Genomic DNA, 24,478 nt, shown 5'->3' on the forward strand with positions numbered 1-24,478 from the left:
GCTCGGGCGAAGAAGCTAATGAGCCTCTTCCGGCCCTTTCCGGTTTGCGCATGCGCATTACGGCATGCACGGAGGGCTCCAAGGGAGCGCGGAGTGATGCGCTAAAATTATTGGCTAACCGCTGTGAAGGAAGGCGGGATCCTTATGCTGATTGGCTGCGGCTCGGGAGGCCGGCGCAGCAGGCCGGATGCAGTAGGCGGGCGGGAACGTGAAGTCTCCGCAGTGCCTGCTGGGCTTGCTCCGAGGACGCTAGCGGTGCCTGCTGAAGGAAGGGTCCCTCGTTGAGCTCCTGTGGTCTCCGCCGCCTCATGGCGGCGATCGGCGTGCACTTGGGCTGCACATCGGCCTGTGTGGCTGTCTACAAGGTAAGATTGGAAAGCTGGCTCTGGGGTTTGTGATGTCTACCCTGTTCCCGACCCAGGAACCTTACGTGCGAGCGAGTGGCGATATTGCGGGTTCTCTGCTCGTCCTCCACAGCCAAGCCCGCTGCGTGGAGGGTGGATGCGGAAGGGATATCGGGCACTCCGGGATTCCCTCCTGGGACGTCGGGGCTGTTGTCTCCTTTGAGGCTTTCGAGGAACAAGAAGGCCATGGGATACCCAGAGGAGTCTCTGGAACCTCAAACCTGCAGAGTTCACTTAGGAGGCCGTGGTCATAGGATGACCAGAGGGTTCAGAAGACGTCAGGGGGGGGGGGGGTCATCATTCTTGTAAAGATACCTAGAACAATCCTGAATGTCAGAATCCCCTGGATGCCAGAGAGATCTTAGTGACCGTGACAGCTGACCCAGGTCACGGTGGCATCACGGGCTCAGGATTCCCGGAGTAGGGAGGTCTTTGGAATTTCTGGACAACCAGAAGCGCTGTGGAACTGCAACCTAGAGACGGGTAGCTGATAAAGAGTTGACACTGCAGTACACAGTTGGTGATTCTGGAACTGAGAACTTGACAAGGAGCTGTGACATTTTTCTCCTCAATATCGAGGCAGAAGGAACAACGACAAGGAATTTACCCACTCCGGGTTTAAGCGTTACGTGATTTATAAGGAAAGTCCCAAGGGATTAGCTACTGCATTTGTAGGAAAGTAGGGAGGAAAGGTGTATTTGTGGGAGAGTCTTAGTAGCAATGTTTGCTAGTTATTGTGTATAGAATGTTTGATTCGGTTTATTGTACAGAGCTAACGGGGGAGGGGGAATGCATGGAGTATAAGCTGTGAAACTAATAGTGGCAGTTAAAAGATTGATAAACCGTTTTTTTCTTTGCAAATAGACGGCAAAGTAACACTGGCATAAATGCCAAGGTAAAGCAGGATGATACAGAGAGAGACACTGCAGGATGTAATAAGACATTGCAAGCTGTAGGCTGAACCAGTCTCTGAGGACTGAACCCCAGAGTAACCTTACAGAAGCTCTTATATTCATTGTTACACCAAAGACCTTTTAGCAAGTCAATTTCCAAATGCCAGAACCTCTTACTGATTTCGGAGTTGTCTGAGGAACCTAAGCAATTCTCAGCCATTGCCAGAATTCCTGGTTTGCCAGGAAGGTCTTGTGACTTGGGGTCGTGTAAAGGCTCTGAAATCCCAAAGGAAGAACAACCACTTGAATCTCAGGTCACCATCACTGATTGTTTACAAACGGTTACTACAAGGCCTAAATGGCCATCACTGACTAAAGACTCTTCTAAAAGTCTACGCCCTGCAGGTATGTTCGGTGAGCTTGTGTAGTCCAATGCGAAAGAAGTAACCCTTGTCTGTGTCTTTTTAGGATGGCCGGGCCGATGTGGTTGCGAACGATGCAGGGGATAGAGTCACGCCAGCCATCGTTGCCTACTCGGAAAATGAACAGGTCTCTCTCTCACCCCCGTCTTTGTACTTGAAAATAATGAAGGCTCGCGTGCATTGTCGTTCATGTGCTGCTCTCTTTCAGGTTGTTGGGCTGGCAGCAAAGCAAAGTAGAGTAAGAAATATCTCGAGCACAGTAGTGAAAGTGAAGCAGCTCCTTGGCAGAAGGTATGATGGAACGTCCTTTTTAAGATGTGCTAACCGAAAACATACGCTTGTAGGGTCTAGGCAAAATGCAAACCTAGAGATACTCCAGTTTATTTGATGATAGTCATTTGGGGGGGTTCCCCAGTGCGTTTGCTCAGAAATTGGATTCTTATTGACAGGTCTGATGGTATTAATGAATGCTGGCGTTCCTTTACTCTTGGCCATTTGTGTCAGTCACAGGCGGTACTTTGGGCAGTTTGCATTTTTACATGTTTTTTTTAACTGAGTGAACTTGAATAATTTTGTGGGAATGTGAAGATTTCTCTGCATGGTGATTGAGTTTTGTGAAATCTCTTCAAATTGGTCATAATTTATGTAGCTGCTATCGATTTTCCTCCTAGGGGGCCCTTCTGCCTCTTTCTGGGAACTGCTTTTCCAATTGACTCACATCTGTAATCATTGGGGAAACAGCTTAATTAACGTCTTAAGAAGCAGGTCAATCATCTGTTGTGACTTTAATTAGAAAATTGTAGAAGCTTCCTTCCCCAGACTTCTGTCTCCTCAAATTATAGATTATCATAATAATTAGGGCCTTGTCATTTTCTCTGGTGTGGTAGTACTGGGTGATATTTTAAGTGCTTTCACATCTATGATTCTATTGAATCCTCTCAGCATCCCCATAAAAGTTGGTCGGACGGGTTCTGGCCTTTGCTCTTGGCAGATGAGGAGTCAAGGCACTTGGAATTTGTGACTTCTCCAGATTAAAGAGGTGGATTAGGAAAGCCTGCAGGTCAGGACTCATCGTAGTCCTCAGCTCCACCCTGGTCTACTTCATTTAATGACAATGTAAAGATTAGACATTTCCTTGTGATGATTTTAAAACTTAAAAATTGTTAGTTAGATGTAATACGTCATTTACATAACATACTTATTTTACTAGCTCTTGCCTGTTTAGTACACTGAACTCAATATCACAATATTTAGGAACAAATTCAGATTTTTTTTGTGTGTGTGTATGATGCGTATGTGCCCATAGCCTTTAGCTTTAGTAGTATTATTAAAATGTATTGTTAAGCATATTAAAAAGTTGGTATCAAATGTTTTTTAATTATAAATGGGGAGTTGTGATAGATCTTGAAGCCAGAGTCACTGAGGAGCTAGCAGTTTTTTTAGTAACCCCTACCCTCTGGAGATAATCCTAGTTTCACGCGAAAGAAAATAAAAGCAACCAGTATATTATTAGATTTACCCGTTCCCCCAGTGGCACTGTCCAGCAAGTCTATATAGTTAAGTATCACCAGGACACTAATGTTGAGCCAGTCAAGACAGAGAACATTTCCAGATCTATCCTCTGGAAGCCGGTGATGTTTTGATTTGTTTCCTTTAGGCTGCCGTGACTGTCATTTATCACATTATGTACTTTGTATTAGCAGACCAGCTCAGGCTCACTTGTCTGGCCTTGAAAGCTAAATCCACTTAGCAAGAATGCCGTGGAGCGCCAGATGGGTAACACATAGACACACACAATAAATAAACCAAAGTTAGTAAAAGTCGAGTACCATTCAGACATACCACTAGACCACAGCCCTGCTAGTACTTTTTCACGCTCAGGTTATTTTTCTCCTTGCCTAGCCACTTAACCAGACCATGGTTGTTTTTGTAAAACGCGGTTATATCAGGTCTCAGCCTTGGGTGCATTTAGCCCTCGGTAGAAGAGCCAGTCCTTTTGTTCCCGAGCCATTAAGCCCGTGGTCGGGTACTTCCTGTGCATAGATGAACTCCCAGAGTCTTGGCCCTATGCCTCTGACCTACACACAGGAAGTACTACTTAGCTTGCTGCCAGAATGATCCTTACACCTTCCCTGTAACTCTCATTCCCCTGTGGCCTTCTAGCCAGAAGTGTGGTCCCCAGACCTGACTTCTCAGCCATTAGCCCTGAGAGGAAAGAACCGGCTGGCTCCTGGAAAAATGCTGAGAGCACACAGAACTTCCCCACGCCTTCAAAATTGTACCCTGCTGCCCAGGAGCTTGCTGCAGTAGCCTTCCTTCCCAGTCCACTATGGCCACCACCAATAGCAGTGCGGGCATCCGTTGGTCCAGACAGGAGACACGAACTCTTCTCTCCATACTAGGCGAGGCAGAGTACATCCAGCGCCTCCAGACTATGCATCATAATGCAGATGTCTATCAGGCCGTGTCTAAGTGGATGCAGCAGGAAGGCTTCCGCCGCACCGAACGCCAGTGCCGCTCCAAGTTTAAAGTTCTGAAGGCATTATATTTAAAGGCCTATGTTGCCCATGCCACAAGTATAGGGGATCCCCCACACTGTCCGTTTTATGAAACGTTGGACCAGCTTCTTCGAAATCAGAGAGTGACGGACCTAGACAACTTAATGGAGGCTGCTTCTTGGGCCAAGCACTGTAATCAGGATTTAGTGGCCTCTGTCACTGCAGGAGAAGAGGGAACCAGCTTGCAGAAAGCAAAAAGGACACAGGAAGCTGGTCATCAGCGTATTTTGCAAACAGTTAAGGAATCAGATGAGGATTGTCAGCTGAGAATCTGTGACCGGATACCAGAAGCCAGTGACCTTGAGGACTCCTGGGATGATTCCTCGGGTGCAGGTAACTCCCAAGCATGAACCGGACTGGGGCTCAGAGTTGCTTGGTCCCAAGTAGTGTTAAAAGTTTGGGTAGCACCATCTTGAGCATAACTCTTGATTTCTGTCTCATTGGACCCCCCTTTTTCAAGTACTCCAAGTTTTTAACTCTGAGCTTACATATATAGTCAGACTCTTCGCACGTGAAAACATGCTCTTTGAAAGCATGCTAGTTTGGTCATGATTTGTGCGTGCCTGCCAAGAGTCCAACACTGAATGCTATGTCCAGCTTTGGCATTATTTGTAATGGGTACTTAGGAATACATAGGGGAAAGAATGGGTTGCATAGCCACATGGAAAGGGTCTTGGGTAACTTATGGGGCCAGGTTTATTACAGAATCATTTCCTTTTATTCCCTCGTGGAAAGAAACCTTACTAAGAACTACCCTACTTTTGTAATCGTCGCAACTCTGTTGCTGCCTGCAAGCATTCCCTTAGCAGGAATGTCCTCTCTGCAACACTGTGGCTTTGTTTTTCAGGGTGCTCTCAAGGGACCCCCAGCTACAGCAGCTCCCACCACCTTTTCAGAGGTGCAGTTGCTCCCTGTCAGAGCAGCCCCGTGACCAGACTGAGTGTGTCGAGGGAATCCAGTCCCTGTACCAGCACCAGCCGAAACCCTCTTGGGGCAGCCTCCACAGCACAGCCTCCAGGTGCTTCTTCCAGAGTTGCTTTTATCTCTAGTGGAGACAGACCTCTGACCAGTGAGCCCCCTCCACCGTGGGCGAGGCGAAGAAGGCGCTCAGTGGCCAGGACCATTGCAGCTGAGTTGGCAGAAAACAGGAGACTGGCACGAGAACTCTCCAAGAGAGAGGAAGAGAAGCTGGACAGGCTGATTGCTATTGGGGAGGAGGCCAGTGCCCAGCAAGACACCGCTAATGAGTTGCGCAGGGAGGCCGTCATCGCCGCCAGACGCTTGGTGACGGCCGTGGAAGAAGCAACCGGTGCTTTCCAGCTAGGGCTTGAGAAGTTGCTTCAGAGATTGATTTCAAATACCAAAAGCTAGGAGCTGATCGGATGGATGTATTTCCCAGACTGGTACAACTCCATTTCTATCAGCTACCTTCCAGAACCCTGGCTCCTTTTTTGTGTCTTTTCCTGAGATTCTCCCTGACGGAAAGGCCTTTGAGGAATGGAAGCGCGGCCTAGTAGAAACCGGAAGGAACAAATCTATAGCTAGCTTGTCCTGGCTGCTCACCCTGTGAGGCAATCTTTCCCTTGCCAGCAGTCTCCTCGTCTGTTGAGGGGAGCAGTCATTCCTGCCTGCCTACCTCACAGGGTTGTTGTGAGGGCCGAGTGGCTTATAGATGTCAAAGGGTTTCAAAGCACTATATACATGTCAGTTATGAATGCGCTTGCCCTTGACTGAGGCGAAGCTGGGGTAAGCACAGTCGTTTACAACATACAGAGATGTAGTGGTGTCCCGTGTCTCTTAGATTGAGATTGTACGTCCTTAATCCTCTCTGTGGTCACTAGTCTGGGCACAGCTGTGTTTGTGTCTTTGTCGCTTACATTTTCACCGCTGTGTCTCTGACATACCTACTTGCTAGCACTTCTCTCAGACCAGCTTCCCTGCCGTCATTTCACTCGTTGCTGGTCTTATAGAGATGAGGACCCGGTACTGTGCACTGTGGAGGTAAGCGGTTAGTGTTGGTAGACTTCGAGAGGGTAAAACGGTGACTGTTTTATAAGGTGGAGAGTGTGAGTAAATTCTTTGCCTTTTGTATTATTTCAGCCCGTTTAGACGCATATGTTATATGTTTACATTGTGGTTGCCATTTGAACATGGAAACAACCTGGATTATATCCATTTCCAATCTGCTTGTGGCCGATTGCATTTGTTTCTGTTAGCTGATGTTTGGTTTGGGCCCTAACATGTTACTGAGGGCACATCTAGATCCAGAGTAACTTTTTTTCCTAAGTGATATAAACAGGAGATCATAGGACTGATGGGCGTGGTGTCCGAGAGCAGCTCTGTTTGCCCTTTAGTTTTGAGAGTACTGGGAGGTGATGGAGGCCGATCCCAGAGGCTCTCAGCCCAAGCCCTCACCCAGACACACATCCCTGTGGGGAGATAGTGGTGATAAACTACGCTGCCATGCTATTGGCCGTCACTGAACTGGTTCTTAGTAGGTCTTGTAGTGCTGTAGAAAACACAGGTAAGACTCTTAGGGGTTTAAAAGTCCTCCTGCAATTAGGAAGCTTGGGAGAAAATGTCTTAAGAGTTTTTTGGGGGGTGAGTGGGGTACATTGCGGTCAGGTGCTTACAGGAAAGCTAGACACGTAGATTAGTAAAGAAAAGAACAAAACAGTGGTGGGGTCCCTGGAGCCATGAACAGGGGTAAGAGCGCACTGTTGGAAGATGAGGCTACACGAGCAGTGTATGTGCGGAACGCACTGGGGTCTGCCTAGAACTCACATGAGTGTGTGTGTGTGCAATACACTGGAGTCTGGCTAGAACTCACATGAGTGTGTGTGTGTGCAATACACTGGGGTCTGGCTAGAACTCACATGAGTGTGTGTGTGTGTGTGCAATACACTGGGGTCTGGCTAGAACTCACATGAGTGTGTGTGTGTGTGTGTGTGTGTGCGCAATACACTGGGGTCTGGCTAGAACTCACATGAGTGAGTGTGTGTGTGCAATACACTGGGGTCTAACTAGAACTCACATGAGTGTGTGTGTGCGCAATACACTGGGGTCTGGCTAGAACTCACATGAGTGTGTGTGTGTGTGTGCAATACACTGGGGTCTGGCTAGAACTCACATGAGTGTGTGTGTGTGTGTGCAATACACTGGGGTCTAACTAGAACTCACATGAGTGTGTGTGTGTGCAATACACTGGGGTCTGGCTAGAACTCACATGAGTGTGTGTGTGTGTGTGCAATACACTGGGGTCTAACTAGAACTCACATGAGTGTGTGTGTGTGCAATACACTGGGGTCTGGCTAGAACTCACATGAGTGTGTGTGTGTGTGTGCAATACACTGGGGTCTAACTAGAACTCACATGAGTGTGTGTGTGTGTGCAATACACTGGGGTCTGGCTAGAACTCACATGAGTGTGTGTGTGTGTGCAATACACTGGGGTCTGCCTAGGACTCCTGGACTCCAATCCTGTCACAATTGTTTTCATTGGCTGAACCACTTACCCTAGTTGTGCCACCATTTTTTTTAATCTCTAGGTTGAGGAATTTCTACTAGATAATTTTTATAATACCTTTCAGTTCTAGAATGGTAAAAGTGGAGGTGAGCTCTTTATAATATTTTCAGTCTGCTGCGGGAGCTCAGTAGCTATTAATGTATGCTTGAAATACTGTTTACAGTTGGACTTAAGGACACCTCGATAGTATTGATGTCTATTGATACTCTGGTGAGATTTCTGAGCATCATACTGAACATCCGTAGAAAGATGTCTTTCTTTCATTGAAGTGGATATATAAGTGTATGTTGTTTCATGTTTTAGGCCATGACGTTGTAACCAAATAAAGCTAATACTGATAAGTATTCTGGGGGGTGGAGGAAGAGAAGTACTTTGAGGAGACTTAGACCTGGCCATAGAGATCAAATGGTGACATATGTAGATGGGCATCTATTCGATATGGGAGAAATGCTAAGGAACGGAAGTGGAGTTAAATTGAGGTATTTTGAAAACCCTAATGGGCAGAGTAACCAAAATAAGGGAATCAAATACTAGGTCCTGAGGAGTTAACAAGAAAACTTGCAAAATACTAAAGGAGACAGTTCGGTGGTAGAGGCCACATGCAAGGAAGGCCTGACCTTCACCTTCCCATTACCTCCAACAAGCCTCTCACTGTTCTGTAACTTAGGATCTTCATCTGATGTGGGAACTAACAGTCGTCCGTCCTACCTACCTCACAGGGGTGTTGTGAGGACCCAGCACACAGGTGAATGTCCGTGTAGATGTGGGCATGGAGTGTAGTGGGAGTGTGAAGGAGGCCATAGCATGTGAGTGCTGGTGTTAGCAAACCCCGGGCCCTGATAACTGTCAGACTTGAGAGGGTGGACATGGCGTTGCTGGTGAGAAGCTGTGATGCCATGGTAGGACCAACCTCCTGAATCCGCAATGTGAATGAGGTGCCCTCTATGCCAGCCACCCACCGCCTGTTTGTCTGTTACATACCTTAATCCTGGTGTGGGCAAATAAAGTTTTGACTTGTGTGGAACTGTGGGTCTGTCCACTGCTTTCTGATGACAGCTGATCCTTTGTCACCTCCATCCTGCTTTCTCTGTGTCTATTGTGAGTCTCCAGTGTCATTTTTGTGTGTATTGCACGCTGTCCTCAGAGCCTCTCTTCATGACAGTCAAGAAATAAATTTCTAGTTCTATAAATTCCGTAAACACCCTTCCTTGAAATGATCCTATGCTATTAGCTAATAACTTAAACTCCATATAGTAGATGCTCCTGGTCAGCTTGAATTCTGTTCTGAATATGTGAGAATTATGCAGAACTTAGAACACTGGTTCAAAATCTCACTCTTCTACTTCCCTTAAAATATCTGGAATGAGGGTCACATGGTTCAGAAAAACAGGAGGGCCAGGCAGTTTCTTGAAAAGAAAGAAAGGAAGGAAGGAAGGAAGGAAGGAAGGAAGGAAGGAAGGAAGAAAGAAAAGAAAGCAAGCTAACTTCTACACTGTAGATCTCATTGCTGGCCAGTTATATCATTAATAAGCTGTGACACATGGGGCAAGCTTACATCTGGCCTCTACTAATTAATTCTCAATTTTTAGGTGATCGGAGAAAGGGAAGATGAACTTGCATGTGATTCTAGGATTCTAGACCAGTTTAGCTCATTGTAAACCCTTCTGTCCCCTCAGACGGCCGAGGATAAGGTTCTCACCTGGCCACTACTAATTTCCAGCTCCTATTAAGCTCTGAATACTTCGTACAGAGAATAGCCACGGCTCTTTGGAAGACTGCTAGGAAGGGGCAGAGTAGTCTGTCTCAATTTCTACATGAAACTAAGTGAAGGATCAGAGTTCTTACCTGTCTTTGATAAACAGAATTCACATAGTGCTCACTCACAGTGTTAGGGAAGGCTGCTGAAGTGTAAGCTGGGGTCAAGTCCTGGCTCTGTCCCGTAAGCCACAACCCCTCTCTGAGCATGTCTCTAAAATAATGCACACCTAGCCTGCCCCCCTCGGTATTATGAGTGAAAATAGTGTTAGCTGCAAACATTAACATCTTAGCGACATAACCCAGTTTTACATTTCATAGATGCCATTATTTGGTATTTTATATGGATATTAACAATGTCTTTTGGTACAATTTTCCATATGCAACATCTATACTTTTGCTCAAAATTTTGGTTTTTGGTATTTTTATGTATAGAAACCCAGCAACAAATGTGGGGTGAAGTCTTTACCCTGGGTTTACAGTCTTAACCTCCTTTGTATCTCTGGTTCGGTCTGCAAGGTCATAGGTGTTAAAGTGTAGGGTATAAGATCATTGTTCAGTTCATTCAAAAATGTGTGGCAAGGTCAGAACAATAGTTAATTACTTTCAAATGCAAAGAACAATTATAGCTATTATAAAATCCTCCATTAAATTCAAGCCTCTTTTATTATTGATCAGTTTAATTGTTGATATATTTTTGTATCTATTCAGTGGTGTTAAGAGTACAGACTTCTTTAAGCCTTATGTATCTACAATATTAATTTTTTAATGCTAAGGTATCTCTATCTCTTTATGAACAGCCCTACCGATCCACAAGCTCAGAAATACATCTCGGAAAGTAAATGTTCAGTGAGTATGGTTCTTTTACTCTCTCCTCTTTACTCAAAGCAATTAATTGCCAAAGTTCATGACATACAGTGTTAAACTGAAATTCATTTAAAGTTCTTATTTAAATTTTTCTACATTTGGCATAATTGTAATTTTTTTTTAGGTCACTGAGAAAAATGGGAAATTGCGATACGAAATAGATATTGGGGAGGAAACAAAATTTGTTAATCCGGAAGATGTTGCCAGACTGATATTCAGTAAAATGAAAGGTACTGCACAAAAACTGATGGTTAAATTACTTTACAACTTCATGTATGTATATATGTGTGTGTGTGTATGTAAATATATGTGATATTTATTTACACATACAAGTGTGTATGTCAGTATATGTGCATGAGGGCAGAGGTATCCTCTGGAGCTAGAATTAGAAGCACTTGTAAGCTGCTTGATGTGGGTGCTGGGAATTGAACTTTGGATCTCTGCAAGAACAATACATGTTCTTAACCACTGAGCCACCTCTGCAGCCCCTAACTCTTAACTTCAAAAGACTTGGGACGGTGGTTTGCAGTGTGAGAAGCTGGAGACAGATGTGCACCTGGGGCTTGCTGGCTGGCCATCGTGGCCTACTTGTAGAGTTCTTGGCAAGTTAAAGACATCCTAACATGCACATGCATGTGTGCATGCGCTCACACACGCAAGCAAACAAAAAGATTTGAAGGGACAAACAGTGAGTGAGGCCGGGCGGTGGTGGCGCACCTTTAATCCCAGCACTCGGGAGGCAGAGGCAGGCGGATCTTTGTGAATTCGAGACCAGCCTGGTCTACAAGAGCTAGTTCCAGGACAGGCTCCAAAACCACAGAGAAACCCTGTCTCGAAAAAAAAAAACAAACAAACAGTGAGTGAGTCCACAAATTCACAGTTAGGTCTAAACTAGATTTTGCTTGGCCACCAGTTGGCTCTGACCTTAACCTTCCCTGTAAGGACAGGCTGAGTAGCTCATATCTGAAATGCTTGGGACCAGAAGTATTTAAAATTTTAGAGATTTTCAAATTTGGGGATATCTCCCTAGAATCTGCCAGTTAAGAATCCCTAATCCAAAATTCTGAACTCTAAACTTTCCAAAATCACAGACGTGTTGAGCACTGCTTTGGCGCACTGCAGATTCTAGCTGTTTAAACAGTTTGAGAACTTCAAGGTCGGTAGTGCCCTCCCCGTGGTGATGTGGACAGATTGATTGCCCTCTGGTTTATCACCTCTTCAGACAAAGGCCGGGAGAGTCAGTGCACTTTGTAGAACAGTTTGGGGAATTCTAGTGTATATTCCTTACCAGGCTCAGCTTTGCAGTTGTTAAGATCTGGTGAGAGCCTGGCTGTGGTGACGCACACCTTTCATCCCAGCACTCAGGGGGCAGAGACAGGTGGACCTGAGTTTGAGGGCAGCCTGGTCTACAGAGATACAGGACAGCCAGGACTACACAGAGAAACCCTGTCTTGAAAAACAAACAGAAAATCTTGTGAGAGGCAAGGCAGTGTTTTAATGTCCTGAGCTTGGTAACATTAATCTTCACATTAATGTCTTTGGAACTAGTTCCTGGACCCAATCTAATTTCGCTTTCAGTCCAAGACTGAAGAGCCAGGCTCTTTGGGAAGTACCTGGTTCTGTGTTCACACGCCATCATGAAAACCACAAGAAGCACTCATGACTTAAGAGCCATAGGAGGGGAGTGGACAGGGTGGGCAAAATTGGGAGTTTTGTTTAGTGAGAAGATCTTTGGCCTCGGTTAGGAAACTACAGAGCGTTTGTTTCATCACCTGACGTGTCTCATCATAATGTATTTGTGTCTCCTTGTAAATGTACAGAAACAGCACATTCTGTCTTGGGCTCAGATGCAAATGATGTAGTTATTACCGTCCCATTTGATTTTGGAGAAAAGCAAAAATCTGCTCTGGGGTAAGTGTACTGCCTTAACTTGGTTAGTTAGAAGAAATACAAATCACACTCAGTAATGAAGTGTGAAGTTACATTTGGAACTAGCCTAGGCAGTACAGTGGCATTTGTATTTCATGGTAATGTCATTAATACTTCTTTTTATGAAGCACCAAGAGAATTTAGTATTAAATGCTGTGTGCCTTCTCAGCTGTTTTATTGGGAACTGCACTTTGCCTGTTTCATGTAATTGAAGCTTATGTGGGAAATACATAAGAATGCTGTAAAAAAAAAAAAGAATAAAAGGGGTGATTATTGAATAAAATGGGCACAGTAAAGAAACCAAAATAGCTTTTCCAAGGGTAAAAGAGATATGTTTATTCCAAACCACCTAGGCTGTCTCAGGGAGGCTGGGGTTGTGAGGAAGGGGCAGGGTTCCAGGGTTTTAATGAAACTGGGTCCCTGGGAGGTGGGAAATCTGTAAGGTGGGGTCAAGGACTTTGAAATGTGTAACAGGAACATGTTGATTGGGGGCTGAAGGAGTTTAGAAGCTCTCATAGACCTTGATAAGCTAATGGGCACCACAGGTGTGTGTTAATGGAGAGCCAGAGTCCCTTCTGGACATGAGGAGAATGCTTCCTCTTAAGTAGGGATGCTGATTTGTCAAATACCAGACTTTGGGAAAGGGGATTTCTTGAAACCAGTTAATTATTGTTTATCTTAGTTCTTAACATCTAAGCAGAAAAGGTTAGGTTTGACTCTCACAGGTGGCATGAGTGTGAGTTCCCTTACCTGTGTTGTAGCAAGCAGAGAATTAATTGTTGGTCCAAAGTGAAGAAATTGGGGAATTTCACAATATTTTAGACATTTTTATCACTTCCTAAAATTTGCAATCATGGAGATTTGCTTTCTTCATTCAGTCGAAAATTACTGATTTCTTTTACCTCCTAAGGTACAGTATATTCCAGTAGAGTACATAGAGAGGAGTGAGATGTGGCTCTGACCTCAGAATTAACTTTCATTATGACTGTGGTTGTTGCTTCAAAGGGGGATATTCTGAGCTATATGGAGGCAAGGTACCTGTTCTAGACTTCCAGAGCCCAAAGACTCCCCCAAAAGAAGTGAACTTCTTTTCTTTTAAATGTAGATGTATTTGAGAGCTATCTTTTCCCATTTCTTTTTTGTGTGTATCCACACGTGTTTAGTGTGCATGTGTGTTTGCCGGTACCTTTGGAGGCCAGAGGTCCCCCATCAGCTGTCTTCTTCAGTCACTTTCCACCCCGTCTCTTGAGACAGGGTCTCTCATTGAACCTGGCCCTCAACCATATGCCTGGGCGGCCTGGTTGTCAAGCCCCTTGATCCTGTCCTGTCCCCTGCCGTGCTCGCGTGTGCACACACACACACACCATCACACTTGTGTTTTATGTGGGTGCTGGGGATTCAAGCCCAGACCCTCATGCCTGTGTAGCAGGCCTGTTTACCAGCTGAGCCACCCCCTCGCCCTGACAGTTTATTTTTTCTTATTCAATGTAAACACAAACTATTTTGTCAAGAAAACAGGCTCTGAACAGTGTATTTTTAAACAGTGATTCCAGTCCTTTCCTTTCCACATGTTCTATTTCTTGCACTGTCTTTGAGTATCATTTGCTGGTGCACGAACCTTTCAGCAGAGCACCCCTACAAGTATAGGACCGAGCATGTTGTGATCTAAGATTCATTGAAAGCAAATTGTTTACAGAGAAGCAGCTGGAGCCGCTGGATTTAATGTGTTGCGACTAATACATGAGCCATCTGCAGCTCTTCTTGCTTATGGGATTGGACAAGACTGCCCCACTGGGAAGAGGTAAATACCACATCTGTAGTTTTCAATGCGATTATAGCAGTTATGCCCATCAGCATGGTGCCGACCTTGGCATAGGAAAGGCGCGTCAAACTCTCATCTCACTAGTCCGGAACAGCTGAGAAGGAGGTAGGGAAAGCAGGAAAGCGGAAGCTGAGAGTCCTCCTGTCACCCTCATTTTGTTGTAGAAATTGGGTAATTACAGACTGATCCAGTATGCAGCTGACACTCGAGTGCTACCGAGCTTACCACACTCCAGTGTTTAAACATGCTTAGAAACAGTCGGCATTACCTTAGCAGAGTTGATGGCCACACACGCTTAGAGAAATTAATTTAGATACAGTGATGACTTTTCCAAATTGTTTGACCCTGTCCAAATTTCTCATGTTTAGAGAAACTAAAGTGTATAAATCACTAGGAGATTATTTTGAGATAAGCTAGATTAATATAAAAATGTTACAAATTAAGGGAGTTGACTTCTAGTGTACTTGTGCTTTAGACCCATAAGCTGTTGTGGTATCTTGTGTAAAATTAACAGGATTTCTGTACTTGATTCTGTTCAGATTCATAGTTAGTGTTTGAAGTCTAGTCCTCATAAAAAGGGCTTCTTCAGCGTGGCTGATGGAAAGGGGCAGTGATTTGGTTTCACAAGAATGTGTTCAAGGCTGACTTCAGCACTGTCTAGAGACAGGCGAGGGCGCGACAGCTGCTGTCAGGTCCAGAGGTGCAGTCTGGCTTTGAAATGTTTGGGTCTTGGGTGTGTCACCCTTCTTTTTCTCCTTTCCTTGAAGCCATGTTCTGGTATTTAAGCTTGGAGGAACATCCTTATCCCTCAGCGTCATGGAAGTTAACAGTGGGATGTATCGCGTTCTTTCAACGAACAGCAATGACAATGTAGGGGGTGCACATTTCACAGAAACCTTGGCGCAGTATCTGGCTTCAGAGTTTCAGAGGTGAGTACCCAGTTCCTGATTGAGGTTTCTCTTCAAGGGATTGGTTTGGTTTTCCCCAATTTAAACTTTTCTTTTTTCTTTTCTTTTTTGTTTTACTTATTAGTTTTTCTTTTAGATTTATTTATGTGGCTGGAGAGGTGACTCAGCCTCTTGTAGAGAATCTGAACTCAGGTATAATACACTGTTAATGGCTGAGCCATCTCTTCAGTCCCAGCACCTTGAACTATCAGTGTCCCAGACACCATGCACAGTGATTATGTGCTGGTTTAAAGGTGAGGCACGTAGTCGCTAGTATGATTGTTGTACATGCCATAGACTCTGATGGTTACTTAATACAGCCATTCAAAATAATATAAAAATTGGTTATTTTTCCTGAAATAAAGGACCCAGACAATATGCTTAGAAAAGTTTAGCAGCATTAAAAACCACATTACTAGTATTTGATTAATTCATTGTTGCTGTAATGGTATTATTAAATTATAAATAGCCCAGGACCTTTAAACTTCCACTGTTACATTTCTAGGGTGTTCAAACATGACGTGAGAAGAAATGCCCGAGCCATGATGAAACTGATCAACAGTGCTGAAGTGGCCAAACATTCTTTGTCAACCTTGGGAAGTGCCAATTGTTTCGTAGATTCATTGTATGAAGGTCAAGATTTTGATTGCAATGTGTCCAGGTAAAACTGATACACAAAAGAAAGTTCAGACATTCTGGAAGTGTGTTGTGCATATAATTTTCCAATGTACAGCTTTTCTTTGATTATCTGTAGGGATAAATTTGAAGCTTATTTTTATCACTCTAAATAGGTGTTACAGTTGGATTACAAAGTTCTTGCTCTGTAATTATTGCTCTTTGTTGAAGATTGACATTGGTCTTGTGCCTGCTGTTTTGGCTAGGCTACCTGGCCAGTGAGCTCTCGAGAAAGTTGCCCATGATATCCCCTCACTGTCCCTGATGCTGGGGTTACAGGAACATGTCGCCGTGCCTAGTTTGTTACATGGGTGCTAGGGATTTGAACCTAGGTTTTTACCCTTGTAGAGTAAGTGTTCTTACTCACCAAGCCATCTCCCCAACCCTTTGTTTTTTGAGACAAGGTCTTATATAGCACAGGCTAGCCTCAACCTCATTACCTTAGGATGACCTAGATCTCTTGGTCCTCCTGCATCTACTTCCCCAGTCCTGGGACTGCAGACATGAGCTAAAATACCAGTTTGTGCAGTAGTAGAGCCCTGGACCTCATACATACTAAGCAAGCCCTCTGCCAACTGAGCCACATCCCTAACCAATATTTTATACTTTAATCATTTCTATGATATTTCATAAACAAGATTTAATATGCATAAAACAGCTTTTAACATAGCTTGTCTTTTATATGATCTAAGACATTGCATCTTCACCCAGGTGAGTGGATGCCACCCTGCCTCTCATATTGCACCCTTACTAGCGATAACTCTAGTTAGCCTGTCGCAATTACCACAACAGCAATCTGACAACAGACTACTTTGAAGCACAGTTAGAATTACCCAGCTTCCCAAGCTGTGTTTTTAGGATTCCCTTGATTGGTTTTGGGTAGCTTCTCCATCTCATAATTGTCTCATAATTGAGGCTCTTCCCTTCTGTTGGCTTTTCTGAAAATCCTACCCATGATGTTTAAATTAAAGTCATGTTGGACAGAGGGAAATATTAAAAACATTGGTTTGGGAGCCTTTGTGGTTAGTGGCTGGCTCTTTAGTGCAGCCCAAAGGACAGAAAATGTGTCCGAGTGCACTGAACTCTCTCGAGAGGTGGAGAAGCTTCACATGGTTTCTATTTTCAGAATGCTGTAGGCCGTTCGCTCAGATACTCAGTGTGTGCTTGCTTATTCATATCCATGGGAAAAGGAAATGAAATTTGTTGTTTTTCATTAAGGATTTATCTAAAAGATTTCAACCATAAAGAATATTTAGTTTTTTATAGGTAACAAAATTTTAAATTATCTGCATTTGAGAAATTGAATGTGGGTCAGCAAGATGGTTTAGCAGATAAAGGTGCTTGATGACCTGAGTTCGATCCCTGAAACCCACATGATGGAAGAAGAGAATCTACTCTCTAAGTTCTCCTCCATGTTTACATACGCACATGCACACACATATAAATAAATCTAAGAGAAATTAAATTGATTACAGGAGAATCAAAGAAGTGATCCACCACTCTTGGCAACTTGTAGAACTTGCCATGCATTTGAGATTTCTGAGTTCTTGTCATTCATTAATAAAGTGTGGTAACTTAAAGAACAGTATGAAATGGGGTAGTATAGCTTTCATGGAGGGAGTCCGTTTTGGTGTTACACGTAGTGTACGGCTTTCTTAGTACAGACCAGATATTCTTATACTGTGATCTCAGGCTGTAAAGGGAAGTAACTAGGAATAATTGTTAAAGCTTGAACATAGGAAACATAGCAAAATGGTCCAAATGGAGGTTCTCCTGGAGTCGGCAGATTTATTGTTGGGCATACCGTGTGTCTGTGCATCTTCTTAGTCTTTTTTTCTTTTTCTTTTTTTGACGCTTATGGGTCAGCTGTGAGCAAGACAGCTCTCCCTTTGAATTGGATATTAAATACCGTCCGATGTGTAGGTGAATAACTCATGGACATATGGACACACACACACTTAGTGACCTGCAAACCCGTTCTTAGGAAGTTGGCGTTCCCTGCTGAGAAGTCACACTGTACTAAGCCTTTGCTCTGCCCTCTCTCTGTTCCCATGTTCACATCTGTGCACGCAGAGCAAGGTTTGAGCTGCTTTGTTCTCCACTTTTCAACAAATGTATAGAAGCCGTCCGAGAACTCCTACGTCAGAGTGGATTCACAGCAGATGACATTAACAAGGTAATGCTCTCTCCTTTCCTAATCTGTGTTAGGGGCAATTTCAGATTTAAAACACAGGGAATAATGGTGTAGAAAGATTGGTTTCAGAGCTTTTGTTAATTATGATCTGGTAAACTCACATAGGTAGGTGTATATTCTGTTTCCTCACCAAAAAGAAAAAAACAAAACACCCTTACTGTATATGTCAGTATATGCTTATCTATACGTGAGACAGACAGATGTCGAAGTGTTGTGTCCTGTGAAGCAGGTACTGTCATCTGCCCCAATTTGTTGAGACACTCAAGTTCAGAAATGAAGTGATTTCCTGAAGATCTTGGGGTTGGTTGGAGTAGAAGCCAGATTTAACCCAGTATCGTTCCCGAATGGGGGAATGACTTGCAACTCCTGGACAGCTGCATCATGGGAAAGCCCCCACCAGCATGGATGACAGCTCTGCCTCCCTAAAGGGCCCTTTCCTTACAGGCAGCCCCACCCCACTGCCTGCTGTCCCCAGCAACTGTTGCTCTGTAACCTAGAGGTGGGCCTTGTGGGTCTGGATCCTTCTGACCTTAGGAAGTTTATGGCTTCCCTCTGGAGTGCTGTTTAAGTTTAGTGGAAAGAGCTGCACAATTGCAATGTCATTATCTGCACCTTATAGACAATGTAAGAGAGAGTGGCAGTATTTTACCGTAGAAGTAAGTAGTACAGCTAATTCTGAGGGTTCTTGGGAACAGAAACTGGGCTGCCCCCCCGGGGAGCGGTCCAAAGCAGCTGCTAATGGTCAGTTAGTGTCAGTTCCCTCTTGGTTTGTCATGGGGCTCTGTCATTTAATTGCCACTACAGTTCAACTCTGAATTGCTTGAATTGAGGTAAAATAGTCTTAAGCCTTAGACTCTTGCTTTGGGTATACAAGCTTTTAAGAACTGAAAACCCTCTGTCTTTCGTCTGTTGCCCTGCTCCGCTCAGTGCTTTTCCAGAGCAGACATCTGTGTCTTGCCCAGGTTGCATGTGAGTAGCAGGCAGTGGCTGGAGCTCTGCTTTCGTGGCTGTTGCCCTGGCTTCACACAGGACGAGGGTTAAAGGAGCAGCCATGTGCAGTTCCCACTCATGGAGTGTAAATTAGGAGGAACATCTGAGAACATCTGCTACCTCTAATGCTTCTGTTTAGATACGGTATGACTGTGCTCTGTCAGGCTTCTAGACAAGACTAACAGTACAATGGCCTGTTCTCCCACAGCAAAGGAGAATGGGCGGTTAGGTTTTATAGGCACTTAAACATTTAATCCACAGAAGCACTAACAGATAGGCACTAGCTATGTTTTCAGGTGTTTTACAAAACAACGAAAACTAGTAGTAAGAACAGATAACTAGCACCATGTGTAAGGTAGTGCGAACACTAATTCTAGTACTTGGGAGGGTGGAAGCAGGAGAATTAGGAGTTCAAGGTCATTCCTGAGTGCATTGTAGAGAGCTCAAAGTGAGCCCGGGCTATATGAAACCATCTCTACCCTTTAGCTGCACCCCCCCCCCCCAGTCCAGCCTTCCCCTCATCCCCTGAAAGAGAGAATTAACTATGTTACTGTACAGAAGGTGTATTACAAATTACAATATAAATGAAAACTATTTTCTATTCAAATTTAAGTTGGCAGAAGAAATATCATTTCTGAGATTCGGTACTTGAATAATTTATTTAGTCTAAAACCTACTCTTTACTGTCATGTTAGTTTAACACTATGTACTTTTCATCCTAAAATGAAAAAGCCAAAATTTTGCAGGTTTTTTGGGAGGAGGAGGGTGGTGCTAACTTATAATTTACTAATACAGCTTTTTGTTGAATATGAGAATTTTTAAAACATTCTGCATTTTTGTTCTGTGGGTATTCACGAGGGTTATAAAACTTTAGGAAAGTATTTCCTTCTTAAAAGTAAACCCACTTTGGGGCTGGAGAGATGGCTCAGTGGTTAAGAGCACTGACTGCTCTTCCAGAGGTCCTGAGTTCACTTCCCAGCAACCACATGGTGGCTCACAGCCATCTATAATGAGACCTGGCACCCCCTTCTGGCATGTGGGCACACATGGAAGGCTATACACATAATAAATAAATAAATAAAAATTAAAAAAAAAGTAAACCCACTTTTTAAAACCCTGGTATTTCTCATACGCTCACCTGAAGGTTAGCCTGGCACCTCTTGTCTCACACCACATGTTCGAAAGCATCCATTAAAAGATTATTCAATAGCCAGGCGATCATGGCTCACACCTTTAATCCCAGTACTTGGGAGGCAGAGGTAGGTGATCTCTTGAGTTCGAGGCCAACCTGGTCTACAAAGCGAGTCCCAGGAGAGTCAGGAGTGTTACACAGAGAAACCTTGTTTTGAATATATCCCCTCCCCTAAAAAAAAGATTATTAAATAAAAAGTTGTGGATGAGTAACTTTCCCCAACTGTGTGTTTATTCATTCTGCATGACCAGCGTCTCAGATGCTGATTGGATAAATCAAGGAGAATCCTTAGGGATTTATAGAGTAGTAGCTCTCCAGAGATGAGATTTAGTCAGATAGCATACTGGGTGCTTAAAATACAGTTTTTGTACAAATATAAAATAGCTCTTTTCTGAAGGCCCTTGCTGTTTTTTCATGGTAGAGGCAAAAAAAAAAATTGTAATAAAGTTCTGTAATGGAGAGATTAGCAATATATACCTATACATAAACATTTCTTACAAAGTATTGGGATAGGACAGAATTTTTTTTAAAGATTTATTTATTTATTATGTATACAGTATTGTGTCTGCCTGCAGGCCACCATGTGGTTGCTGGGAACTGAACTCGGGACCTTTGGAAGAGCAGGCAATACTCTTAACCGCTGAGCCATCTCTCCAGCCCCCAATAGGACAGAATTTTAGCTACTTTCTGTTTAATTGATTTCATATTAACCATAAGCTCAGTATATTTCTTTTCATATTTTATATGCTGTGATTCTAAATTTAAATTAGTTGAGAGGAAAGGATATGTTAAGTACGTTTGTGTGTTAGATAACATAATATGTCAAAACACGGTCTCATGTATTACAGTGGCTCATCGTATTCTTCATGTTACAGGTTGTGCTGTGTGGTGGCTCTTCAAGAATTCCAAGGCTGCAGCAGCTGATTAAAGATCTCTTCCCAGCTGTGGAGCTTCTCAACTCCATCCCTCCAGATGAGGTCATCCCTATTGGTGCAGCCATTGAAGCTGGGATTCTTGTTGGGAAAGAGAGCACTTCAGTGGATGACTCTGTCATGATAGAGTGTTCAGCCAAGGATATTTTGGTTAAGGTAACTAGGGGATGACTCTCTTATGATACAGTGTTCAGCCAAGGTTATCTTAGTTAAGGTGTGTGTAGTTTTCTATTCATCTCCATAAAGTTACTACAGATTGATTGCTGTAAGTTTTCATTTATTACATTTCATTGTAATATGTAATAAGCCCTGTAGTAAGTAAGTACAGTTTTTAAAGACCAGCTTCTAGCATATGTAGAGAGAGCTATGTGTCCATATGTAATTAAACAAAGGGAGGTGGAATTGGGTCTTGTACCCGTGTTTTCTGTCTACTTTCCAGATCGTCAGCAAGGACTATATATTTTCTTTACAGCAGGAATAACAGGCTATTTTCCATTGTAAAGATAAAAAACAGAGTGTTCACCTTGCTTTCCTGCTTCCTAGGGGGTTGATGAATCCGGTGCTAACAGATTCACAGTACTGTTTCCATCCGGGACTCCTCTGCCAGCCCGAAGACAGCACACCCTACAAGCCCCTGGCAGTATATCTTCCGTTTGCCTTGAACTCTATGAGTCTGAGGGGAAGAACTCTGCTAAAGAGGAGACTAAGTTTGCACAGGTAAATACACAAAATTGGACACTCTAACTTTGTCCCAGGCAAATGTTTAGCTTTTCCTTTTAAAGTCAGTTCAGTGATATCACCATTAATACAAAGTGTATGTAGTCTGCTAATATTCTTCTTACTCATTTTTTTAAAATGCAAAGAAATGAGTGATCCTTCATTTGAAAGTGTTAAAAAAAATAAGAATGAAATCATTTTGTGATTCTGCCACTTCTCTGTGCTCTTGGTCAATCTTAGTAATTACATAACTGGAAAGAGAAGATCAAACTTTCTGTTTGCTAAAGGCCAGGTGCTATGTGAGGTAATGTTCAAATAGATAGAACCCCCGACTCAAGTGATCCTCTGATCTCCACACTCATATCAAGTCTCAAGGACGCACATGCACTTGCAAAATAAATAAGATAATTTAAAAAAAAAATCAAATTGCAGGAGTTATGTGGCACCAAGTTGGGAAGAGGATGTTTCTGTGCTTCCATCTGTTCTCGCCTCCTTTTCCAGATGAGTCACAGGATGGTGACTTGCTTGTGAGGTTATTCAGTCTAATCTTGGCAACGTATGTGAAGGCAGTGCCAAACTCCTAGTTTGCTTTTTTGGAATACCAGTCTTTCAGAAACTAAAATTTTATAGACTTCATAACACCTCTTCTGACGAATATAATCCCCAAATTCTGTATATTTCTTTTAAATGGGTAGCATTCCAAGTACACACTGAAAGTATTTTGGAGCAAAATCTATGTTACTGTTGATAGTGGCTTAATTTCTCCCCACCCCCAAGTGCTCTTTGTTTTTGAGGACAGTACTTCTTAGCAGCAGTCATGTTAATGGGATATGACATAAAAGAGGGACAAAATCATTAATTGTCTTATATCTCCTTCCTCTGAAGGATATATCTGTACTTAACAAGGCTTAATACCCTAATCTCTGAATGCTCTTTAAATGGTGGGATAGTTGAAAACTGCCCCATTTTGAAAGGTTTGTTATGATTAAAAACTAAATTTTGATCCTTTGCAGTAAAAGTACTGAATCATCTTTGTTTTTGTTTTGTTTTTGCACAAACAGGTTGTGCTTCAGGATTTAGATAAAAAAGAAAACGGATTACGTGATATATTAGCTGTTCTTACTATGAAAAGGTACATCATTAAATCCTTACAATATTATGAAGACTTTCTGAAACTTGGTTCCATTAAAGTTTGACTAAGTTAACCATGGTAGGCAAATCATTTGTTACAACACTACAGCAATTTCCCTATGACATTTCCACTACGAAAGCTTTTATTTTAGAAAGACGTGTACAGGGGGCTGGAGAGATGGCTCAGTGGTTAAGAGCATTGCCTGCTCTTCCAAACGTCATGAGTTCAATTCCCAGCAACCACATGGTGGCTCACAACCCATCTGTAATGAGGTCTGCTCTCCTGCCCTCTTCTGGTCTGCAAACACACAGAGACAGAATATTGCATACAAAATAAATAAATAAATATTAAAAAAAAAAAGAAAGACGTGTACACCAACTAATTAGTGTTGTGGGTCTTCTATAGACCCTTATTGCTATGGAAAAGCTAGTCTAGGAAATTTACTAATTAAATTCAGCTGTTGCCTTTTCTTTACGACCAGGCCATCTTACCACTGTTTATTTCAAGTAAATCTTTCCCATTTGACTTTAGAAACAATATATTCTGCAATTCATACTTAGAAAGGATATTGAACTCACTGGGATGACCTTGCCATGACCTGACTTGAGCTTGTATAAAGTTTTAAGCTTTTATTGTCTTGGATTTCCAGAGTATATAGCTGGTCTCAGAGATATAGCAGGAAATCTCAGAGCCTCCTTGAAATAACACATGCTGAATTTAAGGATACCAAACTGTGTTTAATCTTTACCTTAATAAACTTCTTTTGAAAATTTCAGTCTTCTCAGTGACTTTGTGTTTGTATAAATTGAGCTTATGGAATGTAATTTATTTCTTGTTTCTTTAGGGATGGATCTTTACAGGTGACATGCACAGACCAAGAGACTGGAAAATGTGAAGCCATCACTGTTGAAGTTGCATCGTAACTGTTTCAGATAAACCAAGAATTTTTTTAGAACTATTGTGTCAACATTATTTGGTTTTGTGTATAAGTGATGTTTATAATAAAATGTTTTTTCAATGAATAGTATAAGCTATGTTTCTATTAAAATACAATTCATTAATAAGTATTGGAGTCTTTTTTTATAGAAGATTAGCCATTATTAATGGAAAATAGGGACTTGTTAATTAAGATATTTAAGACGTAAGTTGTTAAGACTGAAAGAAAATTTACTGGAAATTTTAGATGTATTAAATGTTCTAATTTTAAAAGACTTCTGTTGATTTCTTGATAAGAGCAAGCATTTAAATGCCTTTCCTAATAATTGAGAACAGTTGCAGAATGTAGTGTATTAGCTTCCTTATTATTGTGACAGAATACCCAAGATAAAAGCTTACAAAGGGAAAAGGCTTATCTTGTTCATGGTTTCAGAGATTTCCATCCATTATGATGGGGAGGGCGTGGCACTGCAGCACACATCACTGTAGACTGGAAGCAGACGAAGGAGTATAGGGAGGAACCAGAGCAAGAAACTCCCTTCACCTGTCCTCACCCCACCCCCTTACTTTCCATCCACCAAATCATGA

General features: G+C 42.8%; 2 protein-coding genes and 1 long non-coding RNA gene across 4 annotated transcripts; all 3 read left to right on the forward strand.

Moving 5' to 3' along the window:
• The first annotated feature begins 187 nt into the window (after positions 1 to 187).
• Positions 188 to 24,018, forward strand: Hspa14 (heat shock protein family A (Hsp70) member 14). 2 transcript variants are annotated; one of them, XM_075970474.1, is made up of 14 exons: positions 188 to 365; positions 1,766 to 1,846; positions 1,928 to 2,010; positions 10,358 to 10,406; positions 10,549 to 10,654; positions 12,245 to 12,335; positions 14,050 to 14,154; positions 14,943 to 15,104; positions 15,628 to 15,783; positions 17,871 to 17,973; positions 21,049 to 21,261; positions 21,649 to 21,822; positions 22,884 to 22,954; positions 23,799 to 24,018. In XM_075970474.1, exons 1-14 carry the CDS (start codon positions 309 to 311, stop codon positions 23,875 to 23,877), a joined length of 1,530 nt encoding a protein of 509 aa, XP_075826589.1. In that variant the 5' UTR covers positions 188 to 308; the 3' UTR covers positions 23,878 to 24,018. The 2 variants fall into 2 exon arrangements, with proteins under 2 accessions (XP_075826589.1, XP_075826590.1); XM_075970475.1 differs by lacking the exons at positions 188 to 365; positions 1,766 to 1,846; positions 1,928 to 2,010 and adding an exon at positions 5,901 to 6,023.
• Msantd7 (Myb/SANT DNA binding domain containing 7) lies at positions 3,915 to 5,713 on the forward strand. The gene is made up of 2 exons (XM_075970477.1): positions 3,915 to 4,610; positions 5,125 to 5,713. Exons 1-2 carry the CDS (start codon positions 4,049 to 4,051, stop codon positions 5,646 to 5,648), a joined length of 1,086 nt encoding a protein of 361 aa, XP_075826592.1. The 5' UTR covers positions 3,915 to 4,048; the 3' UTR covers positions 5,649 to 5,713.
• Positions 6,030 to 8,826, forward strand: LOC142848429 (uncharacterized). Its single transcript, XR_012910414.1, has 2 exons — positions 6,030 to 7,653; positions 7,703 to 8,826. It is a non-coding gene; the product is annotated as an uncharacterized LOC142848429 (long non-coding RNA).
• Positions 24,019 to 24,478: the final 460 nt, after the last annotated feature.

Source organism: Microtus pennsylvanicus, chromosome 4 (assembly GCF_037038515.1).
Source record: "Microtus pennsylvanicus isolate mMicPen1 chromosome 4, mMicPen1.hap1, whole genome shotgun sequence".
Lineage (NCBI taxonomy): Eukaryota > Metazoa > Chordata > Mammalia > Rodentia > Cricetidae > Microtus > Microtus pennsylvanicus.